The sequence below is a fragment of the Crocuta crocuta genome, unplaced genomic scaffold (assembly GCF_008692635.1).
Source record: "Crocuta crocuta isolate KB4526 unplaced genomic scaffold, BGI_CrCroc_1.0 scaffold11, whole genome shotgun sequence".
Classification (NCBI taxonomy): domain Eukaryota; kingdom Metazoa; phylum Chordata; class Mammalia; order Carnivora; family Hyaenidae; genus Crocuta; species Crocuta crocuta.
Genome location: NW_027528624.1, coordinates 7,923,576 through 7,944,417, shown reverse-complemented (window position 1 = coordinate 7,944,417; position 20,842 = coordinate 7,923,576). Strand labels below are relative to the sequence as shown.

Here is a 20,842-nt window from a genome sequence, read left to right as displayed (position 1 = left end):
TATATTTAACTATACAAACCAAATCTTGTCTTTCTGAAATAACATGACATGTAGTAAAAGCTGCATGTAAATGACTAGACAGTAATCTGAATAGGAGCCTGTGTATTTATGTTTGAATCTTTTTTTATTATTTTAGAGACAGCGAGAGAGAGAGTGTGAGCAGGGGAGAGGGGCAGGGGGAGGGAGAGAGAGAGTCTTAAGATCCCAACGTTTGGATCTTTTAAGATACAATTGATGTGATGCATAAAAATAATAAATTAAAATATTCCACAACCTCATTGAGCACACACCATGGGCAAAGTATCATGGTAGGGATTATGCAAGGGAATCAAAAGATTTTCAAAACAGAGGTAAAACTTTACATTACTCTTATGTAGAATTTTATACATCTAATAACACACTCACTTTACTTTTGGTACTTGATACCCACGACCACTCTTGTGAAGCTGTAAGGGTGGGACATCTCCACTTCATAGATGAGGACTCTCAACATTCAATACCCACTCTATTACTTTCCTACAGCTGCTGTAAAAATGTATCACAATCTTGGTGGCTTAAAACAACTATTAATTGTCTTGCAGCCCAAAATCAAGGTGTCCGTTGGGCCATGCTCTCTCTGAAGATGTAAGGGAAGAATCTGTTTCATGCTTCTCTCCAGATTCTGGTGTTGCCAGGAACCCTTGCAATCCCTGGTCTGTGGGAACATCATTCCAGTCTCTGCCTCTATGATCCCATGGTGTTCTGCCTTCTGGGTGTGACTGTTTCTGTGTGTTTTCTCCTACTTCTAAGAACCAGTCATCCCGGATGAAGGACCAATTCTACTCCAGGTATCATCTCATCTTAACTGTTTATATCGTACAACCCTATTTCCAAATAAGATCACATCCTGAGGTTCTGGGAAGGACCTTAATATTAGGGGACACTATTCGACCCAGGACAGCAGGTCATACAATATTTCTGGTTGAGCGAAATTTTTCTTACTGCACCGCATCCAGGTCGGAACATAATTGCAGGCACAGGACCCACTGCACAAAGGTGAGATGCATTGGAGATGTATGGAGTGTGGCTCATGGAGAAGAGAGTGGAAGCACAGGTGTGAGGTGAGGGCATCAGCAGTGGGAGTTGAGGCTGGAAAGGCCATTGAGACTCAAGTGGGAAAATCTTTGAAAACCACCTGGTAAAATTTTGACGTTATCATCGGGGAGTCATTGCCAGGTTTTGACAGAAAAATGGTGGAGGTGGTGAGGTGTGTATGATAGTGGTTAGGCATTTGTTGAGGTAGTTGAGATTAAAGGAGAAAAGCATTCAAAATAGAGGGTCAGAAGAGGAATTCAGAAAAAAGAAGGGAGACGGATGACAAAGGAAAGGGAAAAGGGACAAACATTAGCTACTGACTTAATCTGAAGGTGAAGAGAAAAGGAAACAGGGAAGTAGCCAGATGTTGGCCAGATGACTAGAGAGAGAGAGGATAGTGACAGGCAAATTAGGCATTGCACCCGATGTTATTTGTTAACTGTGTTTAGCCCCTCTCTCCCCACAAACATTGTGAAGTACAACCATCCCTCATCCCAATGAAACAGACATAATTAAGATAGGCACGGAACCAAATTACTTGATGGTTAGAAAACTGTGGGTACAACTCCACTGGTCCCTAACTCCTTATCTAATAATGCATGGCTTATTTTGTCCTTTGCATCTCCCCTTTTAACTCTTTTGTTCCACTATGTTTACGTGTCTTACAGGACTTATAAGAGAAGCATGACGTGTATTTTTCCTTTGTGAGAAGATGCCCATTCCAGGTTGGGGATGATCCCTCCATCTCTCTCTTTGTTTCTTCATTTCCTAGAACAATCTACCACTTTTAGACCTGTTTATATTGTTTAACAAGCACTAACACAGCATTTATTATTTGCCACCCACCGTTCAAAGCATTCTATCACTGTAAACTGATTTAATCTGCAGAAGCAAGCCTATATTTGGTAGTACTTGTTCTCCACAATTTGTAGACGAGGGGGCTGAGGTGCAGTGAAGTCGGATAACTTTGACTGAGGGTAAGAGGCAGAGTCCGCATTCCTAACGACTACCATGCTGCCGTGTGGTCAGGAGGAGGATGGGGGGTTGCTGACCAGGACAGTCTTTGCTTATCTTTACGACCTGGACAGCCACCGAATGCTCAGCACTTTGTGACCTTTAATCATGAGAAAACAGGTAACAGTCACAATTTCAAAGTGCAGCAACTATTTAGAATGAATAAACAGTAAAGAACAGAATTATTCCTGATTCAGTACCGGCTGGTGAATTTGTAGGCCTGTGCTGAAGTCTGCAGAATTCTGTGGGTCTTGCCTGCCCATCTTTGGGCCCCGTGGCAGAGATAAACCATCTCTTGGCTGAAGTCACAGTAAGCTGGACACATACATATGTGAGTTTCCTACGATGGGAGTAAATCTGGCTCCCAAATTATTAACATTATGATCTTACAGTAGCTGTTCTCAAATTTGGTCATATGCAAAAACCAGTCGGAGAATTTGTTAAAGTGCAAATTCTAGACCTGTGCTCACTGCTCCCCTTGGATTCTCATTCAAGGAATGGGCTGGAGCCTGGGAAGCTCCTTTTTTATTTAAAAAGAATTTTTTTTAATGTTTATTTATTTTTGAGAGAGAGAGAGAGAACACGTTAGCGGGGAAGAGGGACAGAGAGAGAGGGAGACACAGAATCCAAAGCAGGCTCCAGGCTCTGAGCTGTCAGCACAGAGCTGGACATGAGGCTTGAACCCACTAACCATGAAAGATCATGATCTGAGCCGAAGGTGGATGCTTAACCAACTGGGCACCACCCAGGTGCTCCTTGGAAAGCTCCAGTTTTAAACAAGCACAGTGATTCTAAAGCTGTTCATCCAAGGACACACTTTTCAGAAACACCTGTAGAGCCTAAGCTACCAGAATCTGTGGCTTTTAGGTGGTTTTCCTCAATATTTTGAATTATTCTTAGAATATTTGGAATTCTCTAATATTTAATATTTAACACATACCATCTAGGTTTCTACTAAAATAGAGAATTCTATCAAGTTTTATCACTGGGGTTTTTAAATTATAAATTCTTTAAAGTATACTTAAAGAGTAATTACTTCTAGAAACTTGGTGGTACGGGTAAAACATAGTTTTCCATGAGGTAAGTGTATCCAAAATGCACACTGAGTTGGAAACTTTTACACTACTTATCCACTATGGGTAAGCCGTTCCATGCTTCATATGTACACAGTTTTGGCTAACCGACAGTCTGAGACCTTTGCCATGAGTATTCTAAAGGCATATAGCAAGTGAATCTTCTGCAAGTCATGGATACAATCTGCCAGGGTTTTAAAGCCTCAACACCAGGGCATCACTGAACTAATCACTTTATGTTCCATTTCAGCAGCAAATTAAGTTCTATAACTTGCATGCTTATCGCCTGATTTTTAAAGAAGCTCAGTCTGCAGACAAAAGAAATGACAAAGGCATCCTAAATGCATTTTCTCCATGACGGACATCCATAAGAGAGCCTATCAGTTTCCATCAGAATCCCAGGCCTTAAATAGCCAGACCTCAGTGGCTACTCTGGTTGAAGGTATCTGTGCTTCTCTTCCTGATATACTTACTTAGTGCCTCAAGTAATCAAGCTTTCTCTTGCTCAGCTACTCCTGACTAGAACTAAATTATAATTCTTTAGGAAGATGTTTAAACGCATTCTCCGTTTACAACTGAGGGCAATTTCTCAGCCTTGCTTCTTGTTCCAAAGAAAGCCTAGATTAATACTCTGGGAATTAAACTTTTGCTCTAATTCTTCAATTTCATCCAATTTTAAGTGGCTTTTCTGGGTATATAGACTCATCTTCTTCAGATAATCTCACCAGTTTGGTATTTTAAAACTATTGCGCTTTAAATTCAAAAGCGTTCTTGAAACTAGAAATTTTGAAGTTCTTTGAAAAATAATAAATCACAATTGAGGGACAAAGGAGTATTTAAAAATGCATAGCACATATTCTAAACTTCATATTATAAGATGTTATATAAAACCAAGTGAGACATATTAAAATACATACATCTAGCGAAACAAAAGACATAATACTTAAATGTGATCTCATAATTTAAAAACAATCAATGGGCTTTAGTCAGGCCTACTGTGCATTTCAAATACAAGTGAGCTTTGTAATGGGCACGTGGTGTTCAAGTGATATGTTATCCTCCAAATGACAGGACCATTATGGTCAGTCATTTCTATAAACTCCAGAGATGCAACTTCCTCCTCTGTACATATTACAAAGAGAGCCTATACTTTTTTGGGTATGGTCAAGCTACTCAAATGTCATGGCTGATCTAATTCCATAGCCCCAGAAAATAAAACTAATAAAAAATCAACCCAAATGAGAATATATAGTTATAAAGTGATCTGAAGATTCTTATTCTACAACAGCAAACATTTATGCTGTTCGCGGGGCTGGAACTCACCAACCGTGATATTGTTATCTGAGCTGAAGTCTGACGCTTAACCGACTGAGCTCCTACTTTGTTGGTATTAATTTTCACCTTCTAATTAAAAAAATGGAAGGCGCCACTATGGTTTGAGTTTGCAGATTCCTCAGCGTTGTACTCATGTAATTGACGCTGCCCCTCCTAAGTCCCAGGCCTCTTGGAGAGGAGGGGGTGGGGTGGGCACTTCTCCTGTGTGTGTGACCCGTGTCGGGATGTGAGAAACAGCATGATACCCAGAGACTGGCTCCTGCCTAGTGCCCGGCCTGCAGCTTGGGGCTGAGAAAGAGGATAAACAGTACGAACACCACAGGCATTTCTGACTCGCCCCCACCCTCATTTTCATCTTTCTGCTTTGGCCTGTGCCATCAAGCTTTGATAATCATCCTGAGTTTTAATTTTTAACAAAATCTAAATATATACACTCGTAATGGGAATGGTTTATATGAAGTTGTTGTATTTTCACCTCTGTGGTGCCCTTTGAGGTTCTCTTGCCACCGTTTTATACGTTATATTTTAATTTAATTGAGTGTGTGCAGAGGAAAGGTGAACCCTGAAACACTGGTGTCAGAAAGACCGGGAGAGTTATTGGAACCTGTCTAAGCCGCATTTGCTCTGTTCCTTCTGTAAATGCCCTCGTAAATACTGCAGACAATCTTGGGTTCAGTGCTGTGTAAAAATAAAATGTCACAGAAATTAGTTCTGTAAAATGAGCACAAGTGGAAGGAGTCATCTAGAGGAATTAACTGTATTCACCAGAGGGTTGTGGGGTAGTTGTGGTGCCCTGTCTCAAGGTCAGCTCTTCCAGAAAAAGGGGTACGGTCCAACCTGCGGTGAGTGAGACAATACTCAACACCTGTTACTTGAGTAGACTTGCGTGCCATTGTATTTTGGCATCTTGCTATATATGAAAGCATCATTTGGCATATTTACATTGAAATAAAAGACTTTCGCCCAGGCATGCCCTTGCTCTGCAGAGATGGTTACCCGGCCTGTTGATCCAGTATTGCCCTATTGCTCTTCCTAGAATACACATAAATGTTTTTGTGTGTAGACACACATCCACACGTGTCATCTGTCGGATATAAACAGAATCATGCTTTCGTTTTGTTCTTCCCTATGTATGTGTGCATCTTTTCCCTTACAATAAACAGTTCCTTTTCTCCAAGATAGAATATGTTTTTCATTTTATGAAATGCTGCACAGGCTTCCATTCCCCTACAGATGGACACTTAAGACACGTCACATATCTTTACCATTTCAATGACATCTGTGTTGTGATTTCTGTAGGAGAGCTTCCCACGAGTAGAGTTTAAGACTTTAGGGATTGAATGGAAGGCTCACTCAGATGACTAGAAAGTGTTAAACTCTCTTTCAAAACATGGTGCCTATTTGCCTTTTCGTCGACTATAAGCAAAGATGTCTGTTTCTAAAAATTTTTGTAAACACTAGAGATCATATCTCATTGTGGTTTTAATTTGTTTAGTTACAATGAAATTGATCATTTCTTCATTCTTTTTGATCATGCTTCTTCTCTGAGTTGCTTCCTCCAATTGCACTGCTTGCCTTTTTCTAACCTCTGTTTAGGAGATTTTTGTACGTTTGGAACATTAAGCCTTCATTATTTTATGTACTGAAATTATTGTACTGAAAATATGTACTGAAATACATACTGAAAAATTGGGTTGTTTTTCATTGTATACAAGTTTTTAGTTTCTATATAGTCAGATCAGTCTTTTCCTGAAAGGCTCTGAGGTTTTGTGTTGTGGTTAGAAGTGCCTTCCTTACTCTGACATTTATTTAATGAAATTATCTTATATTTTCTTCTAGTACTTTTATCTTTTTAATATTTTATGCTCAAATCTTTGAACTACTCAAAAAATATTGGAGAAATGCTGGGAGGAACACATCTGGACTTTTTTTCTTCCTAAACGGAGACTAATGAATTCAATTTTGTTGATTGAATACTTCAGCCTTCCTCAACTGATTCGAAATGTCACCATTACTGAACTTGAGATTCTAAAATACTTTGAGAATTGTCTGGACTCTCTACTGTTTTCTAATGACTTGTCTCTCAATCTCTGCACTATTTTATTTAGAGCTGGACAAACACTTCCCTCGCCTTTATCTCTTCCTCCTCCTCTTCCTTTATATTTTCCAGATATTTCTGTGCTACTTTTTATAAGAATATAATTCTTATTGTTATGAAAGTTGGTTTTTAAAGTTTAAAATGGGAGCAACTGGGTGGCTCAGTTGATTGAACATCTAACTGTTGATCTTGACTCAGGTCATGATCCCAGGGTTGTAGGATAGAGCCTCATGTTGGGCTCCATGTTGAGTTTGGAGACTCTTTAAGATTCTCTCTCTCTCTCTCTCTCTCTCTCTCTCTCTCTCTCTCTCTTTCTCAATTTCTGTCCCTCCCCTGCTCATGTGCACTCTCTTCTTTCTCTAAAAAAAGTTTACATAATGTCTATGGAAGGGATTATTTTTGAGTATTAGAATAATGGTTGTTGGACATTTTCCACCATATTATTAATTGTAGAGCCTTCAGTAGGCAGTACAAAGGACTCTGATCATACTGCGTTTTGAGGTCCCCAGCAGGTAAGAAACACTTTTCTTCTTCAATAGCTCTGGGACCCTGGTTCCTTCCTCCCCTCTTCTCTGCCCTATTTCTACTTGTGCTTTTTTACAGGATTCTGTCCCTGAGGAAACTCTGGACAATTCATCATAGGGTCAAAGCCTCCTTCCTAATTTCCTCAGCCTTTTTTCCAGAGTTCTTAAGAAAAATGAAACAATTTTATATGTGGTTACTCTATGAGGTTACACTATGATCTATTAAACTAAGGTTTAAATGGTCAGCCAATTCAAAGACTTAATAAAAATACTATTTGTGGGCATTTCCATAAAAATCTGGACATTTGGTTCAACAATGAGAAAACTCATATTCTATTTTACTATCATTTTCTTTGAGAAAAATAAAATTCAGTATACATATTTTTTTCAATTTGATGTCTTTTTTAGAATGTAGGATTTTTTTCTGTATCATATAAATTAATTTATAGGATTAACTTATGTTCAAACACCCAAGGTCACACTGTGAGACTCTAGAATGTAGGACTTCGACTTAAGGACCAATAGACAAGGTCTTAGATGATGGAAAAATGGTTTTTCTTAAAGTCACATTTTACTCTAAACATTTTTTCTTAATTAAAAAAACAGAGTTTTAATCAAACTGTTTTAATGTTGGCCTTTCTCCCGTATTTTCACTTGATAAATTTACAAACATTTTCCTCTTTTCTTTCTTTCTTTTTAAGAAAGCATAATAGCGTAAGTAGGATGAAGGTGGAGAGTACAAATAAGTCAGAGTCACAAATATGTTATTAAAGTCAAAGAAAACCTGTAGGTTTTTTTCCTCTTGTTTAGGATATTATCTATATGTTCTGAATGTATTTATATCAGAGAAGTTTCTCTTCTTCCCAGTCAAAATAGAGATCAATTTAACTGCTTTCAGGTACCCACAAGAATGAAAAGCAGCATTAGTAGAAATGACCACTAATCTGGCACCTTCTTCCTCCAAATACCTGTCAGCTTTTGTAGATTAACAGCAACAAGATGAACAAGAATGAAATGGATGTTCTATAAAGTTAAAATAAACTCAGCCAAAAGAGTTCTTTATAACTGAGAAGTGAAGTGAAATTCACATGTTGGATACACCAAGACAAATATAGAAGAGCTACTTCAACTGGGGTCAGCTGGAAGTAAGAATCATAAGAGTGATCATCCAACCCATCAGTGGAGGGAGAGTAATGTCCATCACTCTGCTTCATAGAAACCCCAAAACAGACAGATACTCATCAAACAGACATAGATGTAAGTACAGTGATTTGTAGAACTTGGCAAAGACCTGAGAGTATTCAATGACATTATGATACAGGCTATAACATCACAACAGAGTCTCACCCACAGAATGGAAAGGAAAGGAAAAAAAATGAACCATGTATATACTGCTTTATAGTTTACAAATTGCTTTATCCAATGTGATCTTCATGACAAAGTAATTATTATTTCTATCTTTATGATGAATAAGCTGAGGCTGGATGAAGTTAAACATGAGGTTGAAAAAACACACCTCAGGCATTNTGGGCAAAAGCAGCCATTAAATTTGTAGTAACACTGTTTTTATTTTATGACTTTGGAAAATGGAAGACTCTACCTAACAGCTCTTGAATTTAGTACAGTTTCCATGTTATTCATGTAGCAACACTTTGCCCTTGAAGACTAACAGTCAGATGCCTCTTGGCATTTGGTGGAAGGAATGTGTGGCCAGGGTCTGGTGAGGCATGGCATGTTCCCATATCAAAGGAATGAGGCCATGCATGAGACAGTTTGGGTCTAACTCATTCCCATTCAGGTTGAGGATTCTTTGAGCTCCTTCATTTTCAGAACTCATGCAGAAATGCCATTGAGATCAACTCATTGAAACTCTTTATTTGCAAAATTTTGTCTAAAATCAGTATTATTCAGAAGTCCACAATATGTGAACAAATGTGAAAGCAGAACTACTTTGGTTGTAGAGGAGGAGACAGTAGAGGCAGAGTTTTTCCTTGCACATAGTAGGTGCTTAAATGTTGAGTGAGTGTCTGTATCTCTGTTCCATCCCCTCAGCCGACTATATTAAGTTGTCACAGGTGCCATTAACGCAGGACACCCATCCTTGTGATCTGCAGCTATCTGGTCTAAGAACTCTCACATCTACTAGGATCTTCTGCAGCTGAAATGCCTCACCCTGACACTTCATGCACTAAAGATGAAGCAGCTGAGAATGAATGAAGTGACCGCTGTCATGGCTTCCTCTCGGAGGAAGGTGCCTGGGTGAACGAAGAGGCATCGTACAGACGTGCAGTAAGTGACAGCTGAAACCAGTAGGAGTTACAAGATGGCAGAACATCGTCCCCCAAGCAGTTGGACACAAGGTTGCCCTCACTGAGCCTGCCCAGTGTGAGGAGAGTTCCCTTCTTAGTTCCCACATTACACATTCCAGAGCCTTATGAAATACAGCCTTACCTTCTAAAGCTCTATCTCTTTAGGAAGCAATTTCAAATCATTACTTTATTTTTAAAAACGAATGTATTACTTTTCTCATGCCATGAATGGGAAATCTAATACTCTCCAAAATGTGTCTTAGAAAGGAAGCCAGGGGCTGAACTGACAGATATGATAGACTTTTAGGGCATCTGGGGGGCTCAGTCAATTAAGCATCCGACTCTTGGTTTTGCCTCAGGTCATGCTCTCAAAGTTCATGGGATCGAGCCCCCCATTGAGGCCCACATTGGGCTCTGCACTGACAGGATTCTCTCTTTCCCTCTGTCTACCACTCCCCCATGCCCTCTCTCTCTCAACAAAACAAATAAACTTAAAAAAAAAAAAAAAGAAAGAAATGATGAACCTTTGGTCTTTCAACCACAGAAATACAAAATGAATGTGGCCAGCCATTTTATTTGAACTATGAACCTCCAAATATAATCAAAGCATTTAAGGGTGTGAAGGAAACAAGCAAATACATAAAAGGAAGTTGCAGTTACAATTAACATAGAGGCTTCTTTCGGTGGGGGAGGAATTGCTGCCCCAGCATTCTCCCCACCTTTAACTCTCTACTCTCACTGGAGGGGTTTTTAGGCCCCTGGAGCTGTCCTAACTGTCTTCAGCTATCAGCCTCTGCACAGGATTCCCAAACAAAAAGCACAGATTTCCATCGCCTCTCTGTACATGTTTGTATTTGTAAAGTTTACAAAATATATAACATTTCAGGCCTTCTTTACTCCAAGATGGCTATAGCTAAGCAGGCCTCCAAATGGTGTTGAATTGCTCCGAACAGTCTCTCTGGAGTTTCTTCTCTTTCCCCATTGGACTCAATACCTACCCAGTGGAGCAGCTGGGCACCGATCCTGGGTCATAGTACCAGCAAGAGCCCGTGTCTATACCATTTACGTAGCACTCGCCAGGTGCCAGGCAATGTTCTGAATGTTTTGCTAATGCCAACCTCCATCTTTAAACAGACTTATGAGGTAAATACTATTAATATCCTCCTCTGGCAGGTGAGAACATGGGCACAGACGAGTTAATCAGCTTGCTCACATGTCTCACGACTGCTAAGTGGTGCTGCTGGGGTTCGAACCCTGAGTCTCGCGCTAGGGCGTGGGGCTGGGGTTGTCCCCTGCTGCCTCTTGCCCTCCCAGTTATGTGACCACCCCGAGCATTCTCCGAGAGCCTTGCTCGAACAGTGGGATCGTTGCATCCTGGCCTTGGACATGAGTCTTCCTGCCCTTGCCTGAAACAGCCCCCCTGGAGGCTTCGTGGGACCTCAGTGACAGGAGAAGGACTCACCCCTTTGCAGGTCCTCATTTGGCTGAGCTGCCGTAGAAGGTATCCTAGAGAATTCACTGGACATTTTGAACCATTCCAGGTAAAGGAAAGGATAACAGCGTGGGTCACTGAAAATAGCTTAAGGCTTTATCTGTTCTCTTTTTAGAGTTTTTCTGAGCCTCTTTGCACGGATCACCCTTTCACATGTTTGGGAGGGAAGCAGGATGTGGGGAGAGGAGGGGACAAAGGATCAGGCTCTGCCCTTGAGTGCAGCACTCTGGAACATTCAGTCACTGAGAGAGGACAACCCTTAGAGGCAGATTTAACACAGAACTTCTGTTACCTTATTAAGTCAAACAAGTTAGAAGCCATATGTCTCCCCCAAAATGAAACATATTTGTTTACAAACATACATAGTAAGTGACAAGATGTATAGAAAATAAATATGACACCCTCTGAATTTTTAAAACTAGTTCTTCTTTACTAAGTTAGCCAAGGAAATCAGCAGAGTGGAATTAGCCTCAGATGAAAAACTACCAAATAACTTCCCTTCGAAGGACTTGGGAAATGAAGTTCTGTATAAAATATAGTTGACCATGCAGTAATCTTGTTCGTTTTTAAAATCTTCTGTCCTTAAAAATTCGTCATCAAAATAAATTAGCGATGCTCTGTTGAACCATGAAGAATGGATTCTCCCTTCTCCCATGGCTTCTCTGATACACACCCTGGATGGGGAAACTTGAAATCAGAAGCTCAAAGGACTCATGGCATTACTGCCGATGTCATTTCGGAAAGCTAAGTTATGCAAACATCGGGCAGATTGGGAGTGGAGGATACACTGCTACTCCTATACCCTTTCATCCTGGAACCTGAAACCATTCTCCAGATGTCACCTCTAATGGGTAGGTAGATGGCAAGTATTGTTTTTCTCTCTGTTGCATGATGTATAAATACCTTGGCAGTCAGTGCGCTCCCGGGAAATAATTACTATTCTCACCACCGTTTCCCCCAGCAAACAGAGTCGCTTCTCTCATGCCACATAATGAGTTACTGACAGAGTCAATAACAGACCTCAGGGCTTCTATGTGCCACTGATGACTGGACATCATCAGCCTTCATCACTCATAAGAGCTCAGTTCTCTTCAACCTCATTCTAATGTTAAGATCATAAATGCCGGTGATTCTGCACCTATAGGCTAAGAGAGTTAAACATCAATGCCTTTTCCTGTCTGTGCTCTTGTTTTCCTCTCCCCAGCTTAACAATCTGAAAGTCAGGTGATACAGCTCCCTGTAAGGGCCTTGCCTCCCTTTTTCCCAAGAAACTTTTGAAACCTCAAAACCTCTACACCTTTCACTACCTGCATGACCTTGGGGGTCCTTGGCCCTCAGCCACCTGTGGGTTATTCCCCAGGCTGGAGCCCTGTCACCTCCGAGCAGGGAGCTGTGGCCGCTGCACAGGGCTACTCAGGGATTCCACAGTGGGAGGAGCTCCATGCTCTCGAGTGTGGGTTGAAGTTAGACTGCCATGTTGGCTTCCTAGATGGTTTGCAAGGACCCTAGAGAATGATTCTAGAAAGCTCTGCATGAGTATCTCCTGGACTCATTCTCCTTTTACCCAAGTTCTGATTTTGCCTGTTGTTCACCTTGTACATTCTACCTTGGCATTGTCATCCATCTCTCAGATTAAACTGTTCCTTCTGTGGATGATGGGGGCAAAGACACAAGCCTACAGGGTGGCAGGTGGGGAGAGTCTGCCCTTCCAGTCACTGTTGTGTCTGCACCCCCTACATTAATCAATTGATTGTTTAGTTGGGTTGATTTTTCAAGCACCATCTTGTAGGCTTTTCCTCCTCTCCATTCTCTTGGTGTAAACCGGAGTTCAGGCCCTTGAACCCCTGCCCTAAATCATTGAAATAGTGCTGTGAGCAAAAATTTGCTCTCACTTGTTTCCTTCAAAAACCTTCACCAAGTTGGGGACGTCTGCCTGGCTCAGTCAGTTGAGCGTCTGACTTTGACTCAGGTCATGATCTCACAGTTTGTGGACTTGAGCCCCACATTGAGCTTTATGCTGACAGCTCAGGGCCTGGAGTCTGTTTCGGATTCTGTGTCTCCTCCTCTCTCAGCCCCTCCCTGGCTTGTTCTCTCTCTCTCAAAAATAAATAAACATTAAAAAAAAGAAAAAAACTGTCACCAAGTGGCAGCTATACCATCAGGTCTCCATTGCTCCTGGGCCCCATTCCTGCTCTCTGCTTTCATGTACCCAGAAGTGGTGTCCTCCACACACTGAATGGTTCTGACTCTGATGGCTCATCATCCCACATTTATAAAAGACAAACTTCCATTCAAACACATCACCCATTCAGGAAGCTTCCCTGACCTACAGTGCTGTGTCTCAGGGTGGGGGAGGGCATGGAGGGGAGAGTTAGGTACCAGTCAGCCCTCAGGGAAGGCCCCACATGTCCATGGGCACAGGCTGTTTCCTTCCAACATCGGAATAGATAGTTTCGGGCTCTGCAGCAGCTGAGGTGGGCGGCTTGCTTTTAGGAAGTGGATATGTTGAAAGGCTGTGATGTAATCATTGGACACTAGAGGCACTAGAAACTAAGTGGGGGGCATCAGAGTTTGGTTTCCAATCTCATGATCTCTCTAGAGTATGGGCTTAACAGTAGAAAGCCTATAGAATGAATGGAGATGACCTGCCGGCTCCTTGGACTTGGTCGTATTTAAGCAAGTTACACAGAGACGTGTGGTGACTTTGCTATGAAACTGTGCCCTCATTCTGCTTATTTTTATCGTCAAATTATCAGTTTGCTTCCTTCAACCTTGACCTTTGTGGTTTTCCCCTCTACCTAGAATCTTTCAAACTATCCCTCAGGCTAGGGGGCATAAGAGGAACTATACATACACAGAAACTATATGCCTCCATTGCATTAAAAACCCAATTCCATCACCCTTAGGATGCTTTTCTGATTAAGAAACATTTGCTATCTACACAGCACGTAAACTTCACTTCTAGGCAATTTTAATATCAATTAAAGTATAAGGATCCCTCTGTTCTTTCCAAGATCCAGGTGAGTCTCCTGGAAGATAAAGTGTTTCATCTCCACTGAGCCCCACAACGAAACTTCATCATAGAGTTCACCTGGGTACCCTGAGGCCACATCTTTTCCCATAGAGCTCTGGAGCCCAGCACACAGTAGGCATTTGGTAAATATTGTTTTGATGAGATCCAAGGTCTCTGTTTACACATAGGGGAGTTGGTTGATTTACCGGTTATATCAATGGTTGATTACAATCCTAAATCCTAAGATCCTAAAATCTCATGTCACTGGGATGTCACGGGCCACTTTTTAGAGAAGTTTCTTTTAGTAAGTCTGTGATGAAGTCACTTAAGAAACTTGGCTAGAAAAATTAGGGTGTAAAGATTCACTTAAAATTCAGAAAATGATTTATTTCCTAAAATGACTGCCTCCGAGGCATTGATATACATAATTCAATTTGTTAAAATTCGATTTACATACTACATGCCAGGAACACGTTTATCAGATAGAGTGAGATACACCTAAGCTCGCAGGCACTTTCTGCAAAAGCATTGGTGAATGCACTTAGTGTAAACATAGGAAGGACTAAGAGCAAGGCTTAGCATAGAATCTCCCAGATTATTTCAAAGGAACTAAGGTATTGCATTAAAGAATACAAAAATCACAGGAATGCTCTATAACAATGAAACATTAAGACTGTCATCAATTCCCTGACAGCGGCCACAATCGTGCTTCAAAGGGAGGAGGCTGAAAAAAATCTCCTTGAATACACTTAATTAGGCTCTTCAAAACCACAGCAGAATGCTTCCTATCGGTTCTAAGTTTATGCAGTTATTAAGCTTGAAGGTTGAATATTATTTTGCCGCCGGCAGTTCAACTCGCTGAGTGGATGCTGTTTGCATAAATGCCTCATTATGCACAAATGCAGCAGGAACACCCTGAATTTACTTCGCATTTCGGAAAAGGAACTCATTATCAATAGCGTCGACATCAACGTTCCTCGCCCCCAGTATTGAAATCTAATTGATTTTGCCCATGTTTACAAGACGATCATGAAGTCCGGAAACCGTAAATTTCAGCTGTTTGGTATGCGATGGGGCTGGGCAGCTGGGAGTCACTGCAGTGGAAGGAGGACGGGAGCGCAGGGGTATCTAGAGAGAAACAGGTCTTTCCTTTCTTTGATTCTGGAGTAAAAGGCTCCAGACAAGGTGGGTGGTGAGGAGTGATGCCAGTGGCCTCCAGCTCTGAGGTTGGAAAGAAAGGAGAGACGTGAGAAGGGCAAGGAGAATTTGTGTCACCGAGAATGCCCCCCACGAGCAAAGAACTCTGCGTCAACGTGGTTGGGGACACAGCACTGTTCAGCTTTCCTGTGTGCTCACTGAAGAGATACACGGGAAGACTGGATGACTCAGCTACCCAAGCAGAAGTAATGGGACCTGGCTTTCTCGATCAGCTTGCAAGAGGGTCTCTTCCCTTCATTTCCTTGGTCTCAGTTAGCCGGCTCGTGCCAGCTGAACAGGTGTGAGAGGCTTCTCATCAAAGTGTTGCCACAGTGTCAGGCCAGAGGCTGCTTTAATAGATTGCTAGAGGAAGATGTGCAAACAGGAGGTGGCCCTGAACTTGATGCTATGTGGCCCCTCTCACCTCACACCCACCCCCGCATTTTTCTGGCTCTCTAACAGCTGGGTGGTGAATGCAATGTCAGAGGAGGTGGCAGCAAAGCCGGGCTGTACCCACTAAAGGCCTGGAGAACCCATTCAAGGCGCTTAGTGGAGGACCTCCTGCCATGAACGCTCAGTACTGTTGGCTGCTACCATCATCACCATCACTTCGAACTTATAAGAGTGAATTTATACTTGTTTGTGCTCTTATTTGCATAAGCTCACGCTTCTGACGCTTCTATATCTGGTGTCTGGAACAGTGCCTGGCATGTATAAGGCACTCGGTCAAAAATCATTTTATAAATGAATGAGTGGATGGGTTTTGTCATGACTATCCTATCAGGAACAGCAAGTTCCGGAGAGCTCCCTCCTCACAGCCTGGTTCATAGTTCTACCTAAAGAGGTAGAAAGCATGTGACAGACATGCTTCTGTTTTCTTCTACCTTTTCTCTGTCTAAACCTGAAGACTGGCCTACCTACTCCCCCTCACTCCGGCCCCAGATTTTTCTCCATAATGTTACCTTCTCACAGCTTTGACCAGGACGTGATCTCTCCACACTAGAAATCTCAGCAATCATGCTTTTGTCTGTGATCCTCCTGCTGTAGAGAACTGACATTCGTCTTCAATATCACTCCAGTTACCCACTCTTATACTTGACTCTGGGGCGTCATAGGCCCCAACTTCTCTCTGTCTCACTATGCAGAAGCAGGTGCTTGCTCTGTCCCTTAATATTTCTTCAGCAGCAGCTTTCAGAGCACCACAGATGAGGTCCCCGTGCACATTGGGAATAAGGTAAAGCATTTTTTGAAATGAGAAATCCTTTTGGTTTCTCTCTGAACACTCAATCAGTTGACATGGTCGCCCCGTCTTCTTTGGCAAAGGTGTCATTTATCCCCAAAGCATGCATGCTGACCCTTCAGAGCACGGGGAGGAGGAGTTGCTTATGGAGTTGAACGTTCATCTTTCCCTGATAGACAGCACTAAGATATAATGTCATGTGACTATGAAGATAGAAATACTTAAGAAGAAAGAAAAGAAAACTACAGTCTACTGGCACATCCTTGGCCTGTGTTCTTTTAGAGTGGTGAGGGAGGTTTCCCAAATTGAGGTGGAACCACATTTGAGATTTTTGCTGCATGGAGAGCAGGGGAATTTACTGTAATAGACAAGGTATGGCAGTGATGCCCTGAACTACAGCCGTGGCAGTGGAGATGGCTGGTAGTGGGGTAGAAGCAAAGTTGCAAATGGAAAAGCAATAAGTTTGGCAAGTGATTGAATTTCAGAGGGCAAGGGAAAGAAAATGTGGAACTATTACAACATCTGATTTTTTAAAGAAGCTGTTGTACATACAATCACAGACTTTCTTTGGCAATATGAAACATGTCATTGAATCTGGCCAGCGAGGCTGTCCAATAAAATGATAATAAGCACAAAGGTAGGAAAACAATCAAGATGTCAGCATGTTTGCTGGAGTGTTCTGCCAAGATGATATTTTGCTTTCGGGCCAAAACGGTGACCTAAGTTTCATCCTGTGGAGACAAGGGACCACCTACATTTATTAAATTTGTGTGTGTGGATGACTTTGGCCTCAAGCAGCATCACTTATGCCAAATCTAAAACTTAGGTAACAGAGGGTTATTATTAATGTTTCACTTTATGAGGAATACAGGATTCCCAAACATCTAGGACATGGTATAATTTGAAATGCAAACTCGTATAAGAAAAAACACACATTTTAAACAATGCGTTAGGATTTTGGAGAAACCAATAGACAGGAGGAAAAACAAAGGGAGTGAAAGCACAGCACATAGACGTTGTCTTGAAAAGTCAGCACAAGGAAATAATTAAGGCTGAGTCTTAATTCAGGACATGATGAAGAAAAGGTACATGTTATTCAAAATCAATAAATCAAAAGAAGGGTGTACAAGAATATTCACCAAGGCCCATGAAGTGAAGGGTCTGGATGGAGGGGGGCACTTTGAGTAAGGAATACACGATATAATGAAGACCAAAGTGGAAAAAAATAACGGCAAGGAAGACTTTGGTTAAATATAGAAAAGAATTTTATCAGTTAAGATGTTCAAAAATGGCATTAGTTACACTCTGGTCCTGTGAGTATCATGTGATCAGAGGGTCTAAGCAGAGGTCAGATTCCAGTTTACTGAGAGGTGTTATATTAAGAGGCTCACTGAATATGGAATAAGGCCCTTCTAAATCTGATATATTCGAGACACCTATTTGTCATCTATATTATATTTTGTGGCCTTGATTTTCAATGCACCTCTGCCTTATACCTACAGTTAAAATGGATGGCTTTACTTGATATTTCTTCTATACATTTTCTGTGTATATATATATACATAAAAATCTGAGTCCTTCTGGTTTAATTTTAATCTGTCTGATTAAAACATACCCAAGTCCTTCTGATTTCAAATTTAATCTTTCCATCTCCAGAAATTCCTTCTGTGGTTTGAATCAAGATCATTGTACTTCTCTTTCTTTTCTCTCTCTTTATCTCAAAATAAGCAAATATTGCAAGCTAAAGGTCTACCACTCCATAATTTAGATGGAATGACTGTTTTCTTGATCATTATTAGCAACGTATCTTCCCCAAATGTATGAAAAGTAACGTTAGTGTTTTTTCCTTCTCTCCAAGTTATAATTAATTCACATCTTTCAGTGGACAAATCTCACAAACTCTTCTTTCTAAAGTGCATTTCTTGCAATTGTCTTGAATTGTCTCAAGTTAAGTCCTGCTGACGATGAGGCCTTCTGTCAAAAACGTAACACTGTCAGCAAAATTGTCGTTTTACACAAAGAATGAACAACATGAAGAACTAGACACTCTGGGATAACATTTCTCACTTCTAAAAACTCTCCATATTATGTACAACTAGTTTTTTTCTTAGGTTGGAGTTATAAATTCAGCAAAACTCTATGCATGCTCTAACTGCTATAAAAGAGTAGTTATTGAATATATAATCTGTGCAATAAAAGCCTTAATTATTGTGTATGTTATCTATTTACTAAAACCCTTTATAAACTATAGCTGGGTGAAAAATGTCAACCTATTGCATAAATACAGAATTTAGACCTAATTTTTGTCCAAGATCAGTCCCACGTATGGTATTTAAAAAGATAAATTATAGTATATAATTGGTATTGGACACTATTTCTTTTCATTTAGGAGCAAGAATTAAAAAGAAAAAAAAAGCAGGTTTAGGGGTGCTATTTGTTGAACAGGGACGGTTTAAACACTGGATGATGAAATCAATATATTGGAATGGCTTGTCTAATACACTGTAATGAGGTAAGTAATTAGGTGCAGCAGAAACACGGAGTATTCACGAAGCAGGGTAAACTACAGAAGTTATCACTTTTTGTTCCTCTTTCCATTTCAACAATGCTATCACTGCCATTTTACTAACTGACAATGTGCAAATTACTTAATCCCTCTGCTTTCATTTCCTCATCAGTTAAATTAGATGGAGAATGCTTTCTTCCTCTTGAGTTTGTGAGGATTAACTGAGATGATTCTGAAAAGCATTTAGCCCAATTAATCTGATGCCAGTTATATCTGGCACAGGGAAAACACTGAATAACTGTTAGCTATTGTTAAGACAGTTAAATAATGCAAAGAAACTCCACAACAACCTGGGGACAAATTAATAAGTAAATAAACCCATTAAAAATAGGAATAGCCACCCTAGAAATATAATTGGCAGAACAATTTCCTAGGATTTATGTTATGAAAGACGTAGTTGAGGCAAGTAATCAATTCTAAGAACACATTAGTTTTTAAGAGGAGATTTCTAACTTTCGATACTGGATTTGACAAAGATCAGGCTCGTGTCACAACACTGCATATTAATTCATGGTCTTGATAACAGAATTCTTTAAAAATGTTTATCTTTCTGTCATAAAACATTTCAAACAGCCTACCTTCTACAGAAGATACCATGTTTTTCCAACGACTCAATGTTGAGCGAGTTGCTACTTACAAATTAGCAACTTTCACATTAGTTAACGATATTAAGGGCCCTTTTTAAACTTTCCAAACGTTGAGCACTTTTTTTTTCTGGTTGAACACTTTCTGAGCCAAACAAATTATGTCATTGTAGCTCCAAAATGAAGTGCTAAATGCTAATAATATTAATTGCATAATTTTAGTCAATTTTACGTTACACATATGCGAAAGATTTTCAACCAAGAAATTAAACAGTAATTAGAACTTATCTTGCAATTGCAATCTGAGAGTGTTAATTCTTCAAATGTGTTAGATTGTATCTCACAGGTTTTTATAATGGAATTTCTTGCATTACAAAACTGTCATGTAACAGGCATGCTTGGTATATTATGCATTGGGCATGGAAATTATTTATTTAGAGAAACTTAGCTATATCAATACCAAAATCATTTATATGCTAAGTGGTTATTACCCTGGAAAGGTTTTATTTGGAATGAATTATGCTTTCTTTTTAAAATATGGGAAACTAAGAGAAATTTAATAGTGCAATCAATTTTCTATAAAAGTGGGCAGAAAGTCCAAGAAAAAAGTAGACTGGTTTTCAGAAATTGGTTCATAGAAGCACTTTTCTAGAAAGCACTGATAAATACAGATAAATGTCACATGTTAGACTACTTCATAGATAGTAGAAGAACACTTGTTCTGTGAGTTGTCAAGATTAGGAGAGCACTGTCCTCCATGTAATCTACAACTGCGCTTAACTCAGAATACTGGCCTGGAAAAATAAATGGAGAGTGAGTGGCAAGAGTGATTTTTTAATCCACACCCCTACAGTTATTGGACCAGTTGTTGCAAGAACGATGTGATTAGTTAGGATAAAAATTGTGGGGGTGCCGGGTGGCTCAGTTGCTTGTGTCCGACTCTGGATTTCAACTCAGGTCATGATCTCATGGTTTGTGGGATAGAGCCCTGCACTGGACCTTGCACTGACAGCGGGATTGGGATTAGGATTCTCTCTCCCCCTCTCTGTTGGCCCCTCCCCAGCTTGTGCATGTTTGTGGGCTATCTCTCTCAAAATAAATAAATAATCATTAAAAAAAGATTGTGATTCAGTAAGTAATTCTGATAGCCAATAAAAACAATACAAATTAACCAAACAAGGAAAGATTATTGAACAACGAGTTAATAAAATTAAGTGTCAATTGCATATATAGTTTAGCAGCTACTAAGTACTTAATTTGTTATGTGGACACCAAATTTCTTTGCTTTGTCTATTACAATAACTATAGCTAAACTGTTCTTAT

The 20,842-nt window shown here is 40.4% G+C and overlaps 1 protein-coding gene across 3 annotated transcripts in view; it reads right to left on the bottom strand.

The window, feature by feature from the left end:
• Positions 1-20,842, bottom strand: part of PACRG (parkin coregulated) — a 489,876-nt gene that overhangs the window by 164,386 nt on the left and 304,648 nt on the right. Inside the window, exon 5 of one of the 3 annotated variants that reach the window (XM_077755153.1) lies at positions 11,325-11,593. The exons of the other annotated variants lie outside the window; for them this stretch is intronic. Coding sequence (XP_077611279.1) covers positions 11,526-11,593 — 68 coding nt within the window. The 3' untranslated portion in view covers positions 11,325-11,525. Of the gene's footprint in view, positions 1-11,324; positions 11,594-20,842 lie in introns of those variants that run through there. 3 annotated transcript variants of the gene reach the window in all.